Raw genomic sequence first — 16,105 nt, 5'->3', positions numbered from 1 at the left:
TTATTGTAAACAAAATAAAAAATTTTTACAAGGATTAAAAGGGGGATTTATGAAAATGGCTGGTGAACTTCACACTATGAAGACAAGAAATTAAAAACTCAAGTCGACAAAAGAAATTTCAAGAAACACAACTTATTAGTCTAATCCAAGTGAAGAGATTTGTAAACATAGTAAAATTTGTAAAAAGTCCACCTCCTTGAGTGTAGTACCACACAGTTGTTATGTTTCTCTTGGGTTACTGCTACCCATATGCAGTACTTTGTACTTTTCAATGTTAAACTTCAGTTGCCACTTCTCAGCCCATCTGCCTAACTTTTCTAGATCCTGTTGCAGTAGCATACTGTCTTTAGTGTCATTAACAATCCTGGCAACCTTTGTATCATCTGCAATCTTGGGTATTAAGCCTGATATACCTTCATCGATATCATTAATAAATACACAAAACAATGGGCCCAGCAGCACACCCTGAGAGCATCTGCTAATAACATTAGTCCATGTAGAGCAGTGTCCATTTATTACCACTCTGACATCTCCCACTCACCCATCCCTTTATCCATTGCAGTAACTTGATCTTAAGGCCATACCACTCCAATTTGTACAGCAGTCTTCCAGGTGCAACAGTATCAAAAGTTTTCTGAAATCCAAGTATATGATATCAAAATTATTTTTAGCATACAGTTCCTTTGTGACCACATCGTAGTATCCAATCAAATTGGTCAGACAAGACTTCTCCTTAACAAACCCATGCTGTGTCTTCTGAACTATTTTTCTGCTGTCTTCTCTAAGTGATCCTGCATTACCTCTTAAACAGTGACTCCATTATTTTCCCCGGAACAGAAGTTAAACTAACAGGTCTATAATTATTTGTGTCGCCCTTTGAACCCCCTTTGTGAATTGGGGATACATTTGCACATCTCCAGTCAATGGGGACCTCCCCTGACTCTAAGGATGCTCTCATAATTATAGATAAGTGTTTGCTTACTTCCCTTGCTGCCTCCGTCATTATAACTGGATAGATTCCATCTGCCCTAGGTGCCATTTTTATGTTTAACTTCAACAATTTCTACTCCACTTTGCTCTCTTAATTATCATAAAATCACTTAGCTCCATGTTAGAGTTTGATAAACGTCTGGCATTCCCCTCCTTGAATAACTCCTCATGTGTAAATGCAAAATACTCATTCAGTTTGTCAGCTATGAGGGTGGTTCAATAAAGAATCACCCTGACCTAGCTGCAGAGGTGATAACCTGTTGATTCTTGGCACAGGTTTTAGTCATTCTTTTCATAGCCACCGTACAGATTTACACATTTTTCCCATAGATGGATGAGGCTAGGATACCGTTTTTGTAGAAGTGGTGAGGTTGATCTTTGAACCATGACTTCAGGTCCCCCAAAGAAATAATTTGAGGGAAAGAAACAAGAACTTCGATGGTGCAAGAGCGGGTGAGTAGGCTGGATGGGGCAGTATTTCGTATCCACAAGTGGCTGCTTGTGTTGTTGCAATTTCAGAAGTATGAACTGGGGCATTGTCTTGAAGCATTCTTACACCTTTAGACAGCATGCCACGCCTACATGTTTTGATTTTCTCCCATAATTATGTGAGTAAGTTGGCATAATAGGCACCTGTGATTGTTCTACCTTTCAGCAGGTAATCAGTCATTATTACGCCTCTCTCATCCCAAAAAACAATCAGTAAGACCTTTCCATCTGACGCTTGGACCCTTGCCTTCTTGGGGGGTGAGGAACCAAGATGTTGCCATTCCATGGACTGCTTTTTACTTCAGGGTCGAAATTGTGTATCCAACTTTCATCCTGAGTGATTAGAGAAAAAGTCTTATTTTTTTGGCATAGGGCTAACAACTCTTGTGATTTCTGTTGTCGATCAGCCTTCTAGAAACCAGTCAATAATCGGGGAATCCAATTCAATTTCCGCAAATGGAGTTGATCATGAAGGACCGTTTCAACAGAGCCCACACTAATTTTCACCTTCTGGGACAATTCACGCACAGATATCTGGCGATCTTCCATGATTAACAACTCCACTTTTCGGATCGTGCTGTCATCAATGGCTGAATGGGAATGACCTGGAATGGACTCAGATTCTACTGATATCCAACCACACCTAAACTGTCTATGCCAGTGCTTCACAATGCCATAGGATGGGGCTTCATCCTTATATACAGCAGTCATCTCCTCGTGGATTTCTTTAGATTTCCCCTTCAAGAACAGATACCGGATTACAGCTCTGGCTTCAACTTTGTCCATGATGCTACTTTGTCACACGTTCAGCTCTGTAAGAGAAAAACAAATTAAGACACAGGGCTGAAATTTTACACCTTTAGTACAGAGATATGTATGATGCTACACATAAAATATCATGACTCTGCGATATGTGTAAGCAGGTGAGGGCAATTTTTTACTGAACCACCCTCGTACTTGTGCAGGATAATCAACAGTCAGTCGAACTATCAATATAAAGTAGACCAATCTGATTCATCCCTTTCCTTCTAGAGTTTACATCAGTAAACAACTCTTGGTTGTTTTTCTTTACGTCCTTTGCCAAAGATTTCTCATAATCTGCCTTCGCCAGCCTAACCTCCTTTGTGACTTTATTACAGACTAGCTTATATCTGTCGTAGGCTTCTGTGTCACCTGATAATTTATATGCATCCCGTGCATTTTTCTTCTCTGCCACGAGCCTCATTAATTCATCCGATATCCATTTAGGCCTGAACCTTGAACAGTATTTCTTAGTTGGTATGAAAAGTCTAGTAGCCTCCAAGATTACATCCCTCAAGGCTTCCCACTTAGAATGTAAAAGAATGGAAAAAGTAACTTACATTGTAGATAGACGTGAGGAACAGGTGGCAACACAACTGTACACAAGAAAAAACAAAATCATAACTAAATAATGCACACCAAATGAGATACAAATATAAAGTTATATGACAGCAGCACCTAGAGATAATTTTTTTTTAAACTAGAAATAACTAGAAACTAGAAAAAAATGCATACATCACAGAGAGCCATCATACTAAATGTAGTCAAACTATTAAATGCATGCTATATAAAATGCACAAAGCTTAGAGTAAATAATGCAAAATAAGGTGATAAAGTAAGATATAAGCAGATATAATATGGAACAAATATATAGCGTAGGGCAAAATGTGGAAATGTTACGTATCTGAAAAAAGTTTTGAAATAAATTGTAACTTGACACCAATAAACACAATTGAAGTGTCAAGTTACAAATTAAGCCAAAAAATTGGGCAATTTAGACATGCGCATGGCAGTAATGCCAAAGCCAAAAGTGTGTGAAAAATCACAGATACTCAATGCAAACCACAAAAAAAAATAATAATAATTAACAAGAAATTTGAAGTTAATGGATTTTGAAAAAAAAAATTTTATAGTTAATTATATTGAGCTTATGAAAATGATCATTTAAATAAGATAAAGAAAAATATTTCCAATAAGTTTATAAAAAAATGTTTTATGGTTGGAAATAGTAATACTGTTATTACATATGGTAACAATTCTAACACACTGGAAAATAATGACATTGGAGTGGACAATTAGATATACTGGAAAACCAATGAGAAAAATTAAAACCTTCAAAGTTGAAAGAGTCTCTTTAATTGTGAAGATCAACTCAAATATGATCAATAATAATACTAATGTTAAGGTCCAAATAATTAGCAGTGTTATTACAGGAAACAGTTTTTTTTTTTTAGAGTAAGTTCGTGAGGATACAAATAGCCAAAATCCTTAATAAAGTTTGGATAATTGATTACACAACAGTCATCAATAGGCAGGGATAGCAGGTTGTGGTGGGCACTTCATGAAAAGCCACAATGGCCCTTGACGTCCCTGTGACATGGCGAGTTTACACCGCCAACAAATAAGTGCACTATCTGGACAATGGAGTCCATTAGCCCTGAAAGGCAGCCCACTAAGTAAAGGGAACACTAAAATAAAACCAAGAGCATCAGGCCTGCCAGCCGGCTTGTAAATGCAGCTAGAATATCAACACAGAGGAATGACAACAATGGTATCAGTTGAAAGCTAAGGCATTTCCCCCCTATTTGCCTTAGCCAGCAGGTGGTTGATAGTTGGAACAAACTTCCAACTGTTGTAGTGGAGGTCAACAACTTAAATAAGTTCAAGGCAGAAGAAACAGTTTTTTTTTTTTTAGAGTAAGTTCGTGAGGATACAAATAGCCAAAATCCTTAATAAAGTTTGGATAATTGATTACACAACAGTCATCAATAGGCAGGGATGGCAGGTTGTGGTGGGCACTTCATGAAAAGCCACAATGGCCCTTGACGTCCCTGTGACATGGCGAGTTTACACCGCCAACAAATAAGTGCACTATCTGGACAATGGAGTCCATTAGCCCTGAAAGGCAGCCCACTAAGTAAAGGGAACACTAAAATAAAACCAAGAGCATCAGGCCTGCCAGCCGGCTTGTAAATGCAGCTAGAATATCAACACAGAGGAATGACAACAATGGTATCAGTTGAAAGCTAAGGCATTTCCCCCCTATTTGCCTTAGCCAGCAGGTGGTTGATAGTTGGAACAAACTTCCAACTGTTGTAGTGGAGGTCAACAACTTAAATAAGTTCAAGGCAGAACTAGACAAAAATTTGGACTGAATGGATGGGTGAAAAGGGAAGTTCTTTTTTTGGCTGATGCTATATAAGCTTGCTGTCTTGCATCATATGCCTCTACTAATGCTAATAACAGGATACTTTTAGGAAGAGAAATTTCAGACCAGTAAAAACAAATTTGCAAGAATACAAGAAGAAGGGTTACCCATGGGAGCACCCTTGATCTGTTGATACACCTGAAAACCATCAAAGTTATTAAAGACACAGAGTGATCAAGTTGTTCCAAACAGTGATGTTACAATTAATAATATGATTATATTTACAGAAAATTCCTAAAAGAACTGTTTTTAAATTAGCCACATTATACTGGTCCTTGAGGTTGTCACAGACATTCTCTCATATATGCCAGACAAGCTGTACATGGTACCTGGGAGTCTAAAACACTGATGGAACTGATATTCGGGTGACACTCAAAGTCAAGTGGACACAATTTCGGCGAAATCCAGACAGTCTGTGTCAGCCAAATCCTCTGCTTGCACCTTCACGAGGGTGGGACTGTTAGTAATACTGGGTATAACCTCCATGCACAAGTACACAATGGGTGACCACCCAGGTGTGAACCAACATAAGCAGGGGTCGAGGTGTGGCACCCACACCACATGGAGGAATGCCACCCCTCTGTGTTACCAGGCAGTAATAGGTGGTAGACGACTCATCAACCGGTACAATACCACCACCTTGGCTTGAAGTGGTAGAACCCATGTTAAGTCTCCAGAGCTATGTTCCGGTCAACTCTTCCATCATGCAGTATGATTGATGACTTTTGAGGTTATGATGAACATCGTGGCGAGATCCAATCTTCCTTACATTACGAGGGTACAGCTCTAAAACAGTGTTCGCAGGCCGGCCGCTAGTTAGTACACCGGACCAAACCTATTGGTAACTCTCTAGGAGGCTTCCGGATCAGCTAGTGTATAATCTTGCTACCTCTACTCTGCAAGATAGTGACTGGAGGGAGTCCAATTAGTGTGTATGTGGGGGGCATTGTCGAGGCAATGTTATGTCAAGGATCTGGGTATATTCTTCCCACGTGTACGCCATATCCAAAAATTTCATTACTTCATACAGTATGTCCCACCCATTTTTTGTTACTATTGAATACACCATGAATTGTCAAACTAATAGAGTAAGCTTATCTGCGAAAAGATCTAAACCTCCCAAACACTTCCTAATTCATTTACAAATATACGTGGTTTGAATTCTAATCTCAACGATGTCCATTTCCACTTGCAGTCTGCCAAACCCCATATACTTTTTCTGACAGAATCTCAGTTATCAGTTGATTCAACTACTGCTCATCTCAGTTGCCCAAATTATTCGCTGTATGATTCCTTTCACCTCAAAGGTAGTACTTGTGCATATGTCCGTTCCGATATTCCCTGTCAGAGACTTGATAATTTGGAATCCCCTCTTTTCGATCTTCTCTGGCTCAATTTTGTAACAGGAAATGGCTGGAGAGTTTAAGAATATGTTTGTCCAAGCGCTACAGTCTTAACAGGAATAAGGGCTGTCGCATTCATCCACTCTTTGAAGCCCTTATCCCAAGAAGAGACGAACAGTTTACGGTGGCCCGTCCATTTTCTGGTTCCAATGAACAAGAAGTGAACTGTGCGCAGATGCCATAGTTCATGTCGCAGACCTGTTGAGGTGTGTACATACAGATTGTAGGTCATCCTGCAACCACTATAGCTGATGAAGGCGGCCGCTGCTGGCAAAAGCTCCTGTATTAGTGGTTTTAATTTTATATATTTTATAGAATTGAATTCTTGTTACACATTTATTTTATTTTGATTTAATATTTTAACATATAGTTATACAATCAGTACGCATATATTTTATTTTATCATAATAAAGACGTTTTACAGATTTAAGTCAGCGTTCTTTAGTAGCATTACAGATGAATTACAGAGTTCCCGACTCCAGAGGCCTTTTCAATGAACTTTCTTGTGACCATACCTTTGGAAGAACACCACCGATCTTGCCATAGTTGAACAATGTCGTTCCAGCAACGAGTTTTTTCGGTTTTAGGATCACAAGTGGATTAAGATGATCAGGCCACACCTAGAGTACTGTGTACAGGTCTGGAGACCTCATTTTAGAAGGATGTAGAGTTGCTAAAACAAGTACAAAGAAGGGCAACAAGATTGGTGAGGAGAACAAAGGGGTGCTCTTACCAAGAAAGGCTTAAGTTCTGCAAATTGCAGTGTCTGGAGAGTAGGCACTTGCTAGGTGATCTGATTGAGGTGTATAAGGCTTTGAATGGGTTGAGCAAGCTGAATGCTGATGGGATTCTTCCTCTTGCTCAGATTAAGAACCTGAGGGGGCATAGATTCAAAGTGAGGAAAGATAGTTGTAGAATAGATTTGCAGAAATTTGCCTTTAGCCAGCAGGTGGTTGATTGGTGGAACAGACTTCGATCTTTTGTTGTGGAAGTTGATAGCCTAAATAAATTTAAGGCTGAGCTGGACAAGCGTTTGGAACAATGGAGGGGCGAAATAGGAGGGGTTTTTTTGGCAGATGCTGCATAAGCTTGCTTTCTTTCATCATATATCTCTACTAATGCAGTGGATATTAACTGGCATGTCTAAGGTAATAGCAAAATCCTCGATAAGCGATTTGGAGGTCCAGAGGTAGGCAACTGTTTAAAACCTGGAGTGAAGCTGTCGAGACAGTGCGACAAGTACAACTCATCATTAAGAGCATACATCTTTGGATAGAGTACAGTTTCTCTTGGATGGCAATCTTCTTAGTGTACCAAAACCAGGGGCCAGCACCATAGGTATAAATCGGAACAAACACCACTTTGTACAAAAGAAGAAGGGTACGATGATTAATACCCCAGGATTGATAAGAAAGGTGGACAAGAATAGATGTATACTTGGCTATTTTATCATGAAGGTGCACGATATGTTTCTGGAAGTTTCACTTATGATCTAGAATAATACCCAAAAATTTATGAGTCAACCATGGAGAGAAAGAATGACCAAAAAGGTTAACAGTCGGAGGACTGAAAATGTTAAGGTTGCCCTTAAGGTAAAGAAGATTAGTCTTGTTAGGAGAAATGTTAAGTTTATTAATAACGAACCAAGGGCACTGATATTAGATCACTACATTGCTATGCAAACTTCTATGCAAAAGCCTGCCAAAAGTGTTCCGCGGTCCATCTGATTATTAATCTGTGCCAGTATATTAATGGCTGAAAAAAAATTATGTTAAAAATTATAATGATACAAAAGTGGTGTATGCTACAAATATGCAAAACTTATTTTATTTGTATTTTTTTTTTTAATTATTAATTACGATTTTTTGCGGAACACTAGTTTGGGAAATGCTGGAATAGATGATTGTTGAGTATCCATATGCCTCACTTCCCATTCCAACACATCCCATAGGTTTTCAACTGGATCGAAGTCAAGCAAATCTGGAGGCCAATCAAGATGAGTTCAGAGCCGGATTTAAACTTGTGGCCCTAAGCTATGACATGTATGTGGCCATTCTCTCTTACAGTTCACCTATGACAATATTAAAAAAAAAAAAAGGATTTTTTTAAGATGGAGCGAGTCCCCTTGTAATGTGAGGCCCTAAGCTGTAGCTTGTTTAGTTTATGTGTATATTCCTATTTGGGTTATATCTTCTGTTTTCCTCAAACCATTTGTGAACAGTGCGGGTCTGATAACATGGCACATTATCATCCTGGAAGATCTCATTTCTGTCCAGGAAAAAATGTGACAATCAAGTTCCACTTGGTCTCCTAAGAGCTGCCAGTGGAAAACCATACATCTGAGTGTGCAAAGCATCATCATTTGGGATACTGTTCTTGTATTCCCCCATATCGTATTGCATCGTGAACTGACCTGCAGCGACCATACAGTGGGCCGAACCCCTCGCTCACTACAAACATCCACATTGTGTAATCCTTTACAGTACTCTCATCAAGAAGTGGTTACATCCATTTGATACAATTGTTTGTACATCTTAACTGCAGTGGACTGTGAGCAATCAACAAGAAATGCTGTTTCCGATATGGAAGCACCCGATTCACAAGCTCCCACAATCATGCCCTTTTGAAACTCTGTTATATCTTTACTGTGTCATAATTGCTACTTCAGCACTTTGATTTGCATGACCAGATGCAAATAACCACTGCTCTAGAATCCAAAGCTGTTTGACATTTTATACTATGAAATATGCAGCATAGTCCATTATAAATGGGGACATCATAATTTGGTAATCACAGATGGTACATCAGAGAGAAAAAAAACCGGCAGTGAAGGTCAATCTGTAGGCCTTATTATTATTAGCTACATGGTGCAAGGAAGCCTGAGGCTTAGGCTGCACCAGAGAGAGAGAGAGAGAGAGAGTGTTAAAATTAGTAGTGTAGTATTTACTTGTAATTCCCTGTTTAATTTGATACATTTGTTCTTTACTTGGCAAACCACAGTTGACTTCTGCCATCATTGTGTTGTATTGATATGAACATTCAGATTTTGCTGCCATTGTTTCAGTACTGATATAAGGGATGGAGGTTTCTACGTAGTTTTGCAGCAGTGTAATCAGTATTAAAAGAGGCCTTATAAACTGCAATTTATAGCAATGCATACATTTTAATAACTTAAACTTATCACATAGAATATAAGGTACGACATTAATATTCATAGAGCTTTTGTTAACAGTCATTTGGCATAAATATAGTACAAGAACTACCCAACTTACTTAATACTTGACTTACAGAAATTCGACTTTACGTAAGCTTTTGCCGACCGGTGCAAACTTTAAAAAATCGTGGAAACATGTTTTGCATTCCATAGGAATAAATGGAGGTATTATGAAAATATCATAATGTGAACCCAATAACACGTTTTTTTTTTCTTTTTTTTGGTAATTCATTCCAAGACCTCGGAAGTTGAAAATTTCGCTATATAACTAAGCTATTTATCTCTCTAAAATGTAATTTTTATACTAGAAATTGCACTACACTTTCATTGTTATCATATGTTCCCATTATAAGAATCAATTCTAAACGTCATTTTTCTAAAGCATGTTTCTGGAAGTCACAACCAAAAAAAAAAAAAGAAATTAGCACTTTTCTGCTTATTGGACTTTTCTGTTAGCTCAATCTATTATAAACAAGTAGTAAACTCGATCTTATTGCATTTGCGATAATCCTGATAACTGGAATTCCGTGGGTTTTTAGGTTATGGTATTATGGTGAAATGAGTTCTCCTTCACTGAAATCTTCAATCATAAAAAAAACAAATTTTCAGAAACTTCTCTTCATTCCTATTTTATGTATTACAATGATGAAGGGAAAGGGACCAACGGAAAATGCAAATGCCAGGAAACGAAACAAAATTGATTTAGAAATTAAGATGATTAATTAAAAAGTACTAAGCAAGACAAAGTTTGTCTATTGCATGGAATCTGTTTGTCTATTGTCTCGCTGCTTCAACAGCGAATACTATTTTAAGAGACAGTGTGCGTATAAAAGAACATGTTGAAGGATCAATGTATTTCACACAGGGCCAGTCCGCCTCAACAGTGATCACAAAACAGTGTTCAGGTGCTATATCGAAGATGGAAAAGCTATTAATAATATGGATGGAAAATCAGATCCAGAAGCAAGTGCCCTTGAATCTAACAGCCATTCAAGCAAGAAGTATTTATGAAGATAACGATAAGTACGGCAAACCCCAAGACAAGTTCATGGCAAGCAATGGGGGTTTAATAGGTTCAAGCATCACGCTGGTTTGCAAAACATTAAAGTATGTGGTGAAGTCGCCAGTGCCGATTCTGCAGCAGCAGAGAAATTTTGTGATGTGTTGGAAAAAAACCCTTTAAATCTCCAGACCTCAATTTCCGCAGTGGCGTGCCTATCACAGCTGGAGAGTTAATTCTGGCAACAATACTCGAAAAGTAAAACTTGCTGACGTTATGCCTGTCTCCTCTCTCTTTTTATAATTTTTCCTGCGCATGAGATAAAAAAATTTAATAATTCTTTTTACACATTGATCGAACATTCCTTTTTTGCTTCTATTAAATTCAACGCACATAGTTGCTTTATCAAATTCAATGCACATAGTTGCAGAATTTCACTAAATGCTTATTTAGGGAAATTCCGACTTACATAAAATTTGACTTGCATAGCGTTCTGCAACCCTTATGTTAATCAGGGAGTGGCTGTATAGTGTAACTAGTACATTTTTTTTTTTCAAGAGGGGGTGTTTCCATTTACAATGGGTTTCCTCAGCCTACAAGTTATTTCTTGTTAGGAATTTTTTCCTGCCATAAAGTGCGGTTCAAGGTATCTTGGTCGGTTAAGCCTCGGGCTGTCATGCACTCCCGTACTCCATCCATCCATGTCCTCCTAGGTCTTCCTCTTCTCCTTCTTCCAGGAGGTATCCATTCCAGGATAGCCTTTGGATATCTGTTTTCTTGCATCCGTTTTACATGTCCATACCATGTTAGACGCTTTTCTTTGATGGTGTCAATAATAGTCTTTTTCACTTCCATTTTTTCCCCTTATGTCTTCATTCCATTTTCTGTCTCTTCTAAAAGTTCCTGCTGAGCGTCTCCAAAAATCCATTTCTGTGGAGAGCAATTTGTTTTCCGCTCCATACAATAGAAGACTTTGTACAATCGTTTGAAATATAAGTTTCTTTGTTTTATTTAGGATATTTTTACTCCACAGAACAGAGTTTATGCCGATAGCCTTTCTGCCATCTGTATCTCTTATTGATCTCTGCTTGGGATGATCCATCACTTTGTAAGATTGATCCCAAATATTTGAATTTATCGACTTGTTTGATTTTAAAACCTGCAATATTTAGAACGTGTCCTGGCCATGAAGACAACATTTCAGTCTTGCTAAAATTGATTTTTAGACCCCATTGTTTATATTCCTCAAACAATTGACGACATGCATACTTTGCATCTTCTAAGTCTTGTGCTATCACCACCTGATCATCTGCAAAAGTAAATGGTGAATATAGGTGTTCTTATTAATCGACAATCCCATTTTATTACATTTTTTTGACCAGGATCTTAGGCAGATGTCGATATAAATTTTGAAAAGCGTTGGTGACATGCAAAAACCTTGTAATAAGCCTTTTGAAGTGTGGAATTCAGGTGACAAAGCTGATCCCACTTTAATTCTGCATCTATTATTCCTGTAAATTGCCTTAATGTTAATCAGTTGTCCATCAATATTTGCCTCTTTCAGTGCTTCCCATAAGAGTTTTTATTGGAACACTGTCATATGCCTTTTCAAGGTCAATGAAAATCATAACGATTTTTTTTCCTTTTGATTGGCATTTTTCAAGGATCTGTCGTACTGTTGAGATATGATCTATACATGACCTCCCAGCTGAAAAACCACTTTGTTCTTCTGATACCTCGATTCAGGCTTCTAAATGGTTCCTGATCCATTTTCCAAGGATCTTTAACAGCAGGTTCAGGATGCATATTCCTCTGTAATTTGAACAGCTTTTCCGATCGCCCTTCTTATAAATTGATGTAATATATCCTGTTATTTCTTTCGGTATTTCTTCTCCTCTCAGTATACTATTTAACAGTTTTTGTATCAGAACAGCCACTCCTCTTCCTCCATATTTCAGAAGTTCCATGTAAACTCCTCCAGGTCCAGGTGATTTGCCATTCCTTCCTTCCTTTAGCAGGAGTTCCACTTCCCTAACAGAAACTTTTAAGTCCAAGTCTTCTACACCAAAATCCTCCGTCGTTTTGAACTCTTCCCGGTCTTTTAAAAGTCCTTCATAGTACTCAGTCCAGTCTTTCAAAGGTATTAATTGCAAACCAGCATTGTGTTTATTCTGTTTTCTCAAGTCTTTAAGGACCTTCCACAATTCCGCTGATTGCTTGAAGCCCAATTTGCTATATTAATAGTTGCGCATTTCCTTTCCCATTCTTCATTTTTCGCTTCTACTACCAACATATTGGCTCTTTTCTTTTTTTTCAACATAAACGTTCCTATATGCATCATTCCTATCACCCAGCCATTTCTGATATGCAAGTTTCTTTTCCTCTACAGCAGCTCTTACTTTCTCTGTAATCCAGGTCTTTTTTGGTCCTTGGCTCTTCTTTTTGCCTAGGATTTCATGAGCTACTTTTTTAACAGTATTTTTAATAACTAGTACATAATAGTGGAAATACATAATAGTACATAATAGGTTTTTAATTGTAGTAAACAAGTAGCTTGTAGGCACCAATCACAAAGGTTGGCACATATTTTTTTGTTTTAGCTAATAAACTTGTTTGTTATTTAGAATTTAATTATTTAATTTTTAATTTTGGCAAATAGGTAGCTTGAATGTTCAAATCATGCAAGTAGGCTTTAATTAGAAAAATTTATTATCTATTATAAGTACTCAGAACTTACAAACATAACGGTATAGCATCATACATATAACTTAAACTTGACAGGATTATACAAAATACATATACTATAAACTTGATATATTTAATAATGTAAATTTTATAGCTAACTGATGCATAATATAATTTACTGAATTAGGTAGATAAGTTTAGTGTAGTATTTTGAATTATACTGAAATTGAGCAGAAAACATGCTCAGACCAGAACAGCAAAGCAAAGGGCTCAAGGTAGTGGGAATGCCATGGTTCAAAGAACTTGGGGGGGGGGGGCTTATGAAATGTACTGATTGTCTGATGTTTGCAGAGGTATCTAAAATGGGACAGGATATTGCCAAGAAGAATGTCATTGCATGTGCTCGATGTAAAGATCGATGTGCCAACTCGGCATTGTTATGGTCCTTTATGAGAGTCTGAAGAAACAGGGTGGATGCCCTCGAGGATTTAAACTGGGAGAACCATCAATGCCAGAGCTTGATCATCAGGCAACACAGTAGCAACCCCAATACAGAATGTGCTGGTCCAACAGGAACTAGGTGGTGTGACTATTGTCAAGAAAACAGATTGTGGAAAAAAAATTGGTGGAATATCTGTCAGGGGCAAAAGTTGATGATGATGCTCCAGGGCATATATCATCTTTTAAGGGCACGAATAGGTGATTTTTTTGTACACATTGGCACTAATGACATTAACAGCAGGAGATCTGCAGACTTACTTAACAAATACAGGACACTGCTGAAAAAAAAAATCACAAGTTAGGGTTAAATTTGAAAATGTCTGCAATTCGCTGAAAAGCAATAGGGTATATGATGAGGGCCTCATGAATCAATTCAGCCCTGGAGAGATTGTGAGGCCCATGGTGTACAATTTTTCTCACTGTGGTCTGTGCTTGTTAACAAGAGAGACTGCTTCTATACAGTTGGGATACACTTAAATAGAAAGGGTTCAAGAATACTTACTGATGCTATTGAGGCAGTGGAGCTGCTGCAGGGAGTACAGAGAAGGGCAATGAGATTGGCGAGTGTAACAAAGGGTGCTCTTACCAAGAAAGGCTTCACTTCATCTGAAGACTAGGCACCTGATCTGATTGAAATGTTTAAGGCTTTGAATGGTTTGAGCAAACTGAATGCTAATGGGATTCTTCCTCTTTCACAGACTACACACATGAAGTGGTATAAATTCGAACTGAGGACAGTTGCAAAACAGATTAAATAAAATTTCTGTTTATACTCTGGGACAATCACACAATCAGAAGGGTTCACAAGATAGAGAGAATAAGTCTGCGCGGCTAGCACAGTGGTATCGTATATTGATCATCACTGAGATAGGTTCAGATGCTTAAAATTAGGTAACCGGCATATTTCCTTACTATATTTTCAGAAAATGTTCCATATTAAATAATTCTGAATTGCAAAGTGACACATTTTACAGTTTACTGCAAATGTGTGTATCTTTTTTTATATATCATAAGAGAAAAAAAAAAAACATATGCACACATTTGTACACAAAGTTAAAAATACGGGTATATTTTTTACTTTTGATTCTAAATCATTTTTGGCTTTGGCCTATTTTTTTTTTTTTTTTTTTTTTTTGGATACCTGATTTAACAGACACTACACCTCTGTTCTCTTACTATGTATCTTTATGGTTTTTACTTCTCTGGTGGTACTACTACTACTACTACTTTTTTTTTTTTTTTTTTTTAATTATATATATATTCCAGCGTAACCAGCGTTTGCAACTTTGCTTGTGGCATTTTGTTATGGGTTCCACATTTGTTCATACAGTTTTCACAGAGATTTATAAATTCTACTACTTCCTTTACATATCTTTCTTGGTTTTTTTTTTTTATATATGTAACATGTGTGTGTTTGCCTTACTTAACCTATATATATTAACCTACACACACACCTCAAATTCATAATGCATTTGTTCAGATGCTTAAAATTAGGTAACAATTTTTTTTTTTTTTTTTTTCATTTAAATTCAGCATATTCGATAATGCATTTTCGAATACCATAATTGCAGGATTGGCAGTGTAAAAACACTGCTAATCCAGCAATTGGATTAATTTCGACCAAAGGGCCTGAAGAAGCCCTAAAATACATTACAAACCACGCAAAAGATTCAGATTTACTGATTTAAAAGGAATTGCTACTGAACTTATACTTAAAACCGGCACTATAAAGGTTTCTATTTCCACCTATTTATCGCAAGCAGATTTGTACGAAAAAGTTTGTGGATTATATCAATATGCAATCCATAGTTCATTTCCCATATATAGAAATATAAACAGCTTTTACAATAAATCAAAATGTTGATACCTAGTAAAAGAACAACCCAAAACAATGCCAAATGCAATTAAAGAAAAAATTTCATCTTCAATATATATTTTTTTTTCTTTATAACTCAATAACATCACGTACGTTTTTATTTATTCTCCCCACACACTCAAAAAAACACAAAATAAACACTCACCATCATAATAATAACAAACTCGCTTTTTTGAATGAGTAGAAGCCGCCATAGCCAACACAAAAAAATTCTAACCCTCGTTCTAATACGCTCTTTGCAGAGTCCACACTTAAATAAGTGAACACTTAAAATAAGTGAATATTGACAAAATGTGGCCAATGAAAATAGAAGAAAACAGTTTTCTTCAAGGAGAAAATGAAATACTCTTCACAAAGGAAGAGCAGTCTCTTCTGTTTGTCAACACAATAGACAACAATACTGAAGTACAGTAGTTTAGGGTAATATTGTATTTATAAAAGCTGCTCTGTGAAGTATTCTGGTTACCAAAAACTAAGTTTTTCTAGCTGGTTATTCATTAAGATGGCTATCTCGATTATATACAAGAACCTTAACAGGGGCAAAGATGATTATTCCAAAAAAAATATCGATTATCAAACATTTGGAAGTCTGCGTACAGATCTGCAAACCACATTTCAGGAAAGGCACTAGCGGATAATATACTGCATATAAGCAAGAACTCCCCACACCAGGTGGGGAAGACCAGGATTAAAACACACCAAATAAGCAAGGGACTGT

At 37.2% G+C, this 16,105-nt stretch overlaps 1 protein-coding gene across 4 annotated transcripts in view; it reads right to left on the bottom strand.

Annotated features, from left to right (window-relative positions):
• The window catches only part of HDAC1 (histone deacetylase 1), a 318,028-nt gene extending 302,295 nt beyond the window's left edge, over nt 1–15,733 (bottom strand). The window contains exons 1-2 of one of the 4 annotated variants that reach the window (XM_090378886.1): nt 15,533–15,733; nt 2,841–2,876 (exon numbers count right to left, since the gene is read on the bottom strand). In XM_090378886.1, coding sequence (XP_090235012.1) covers nt 2,841–2,876; nt 15,533–15,581 — 85 coding nt within the window. In that variant the 5' untranslated portion in view covers nt 15,582–15,733. Of the gene's footprint in view, nt 1–2,840; nt 2,877–15,532 lie in introns of those variants that run through there. The other 3 variants (XM_090378885.1, XM_090378887.1, XM_090378888.1) reach the window with 3 other exon arrangements.
• Between the last annotated feature and the right edge of the window lie 372 nt (nt 15,734–16,105).

Source organism: Mastigoproctus giganteus, chromosome 8 (genome assembly GCF_048544385.1).
Source record: "Mastigoproctus giganteus isolate SK-2022 chromosome 8, ASM4854438v1, whole genome shotgun sequence".
NCBI lineage: Eukaryota > Metazoa > Arthropoda > Arachnida > Uropygi > Thelyphonidae > Mastigoproctus > Mastigoproctus giganteus.
The sequence above is the reverse complement of the archived record's forward strand: the minus strand, read 5'-3'. Positions and strand labels throughout refer to the sequence as shown.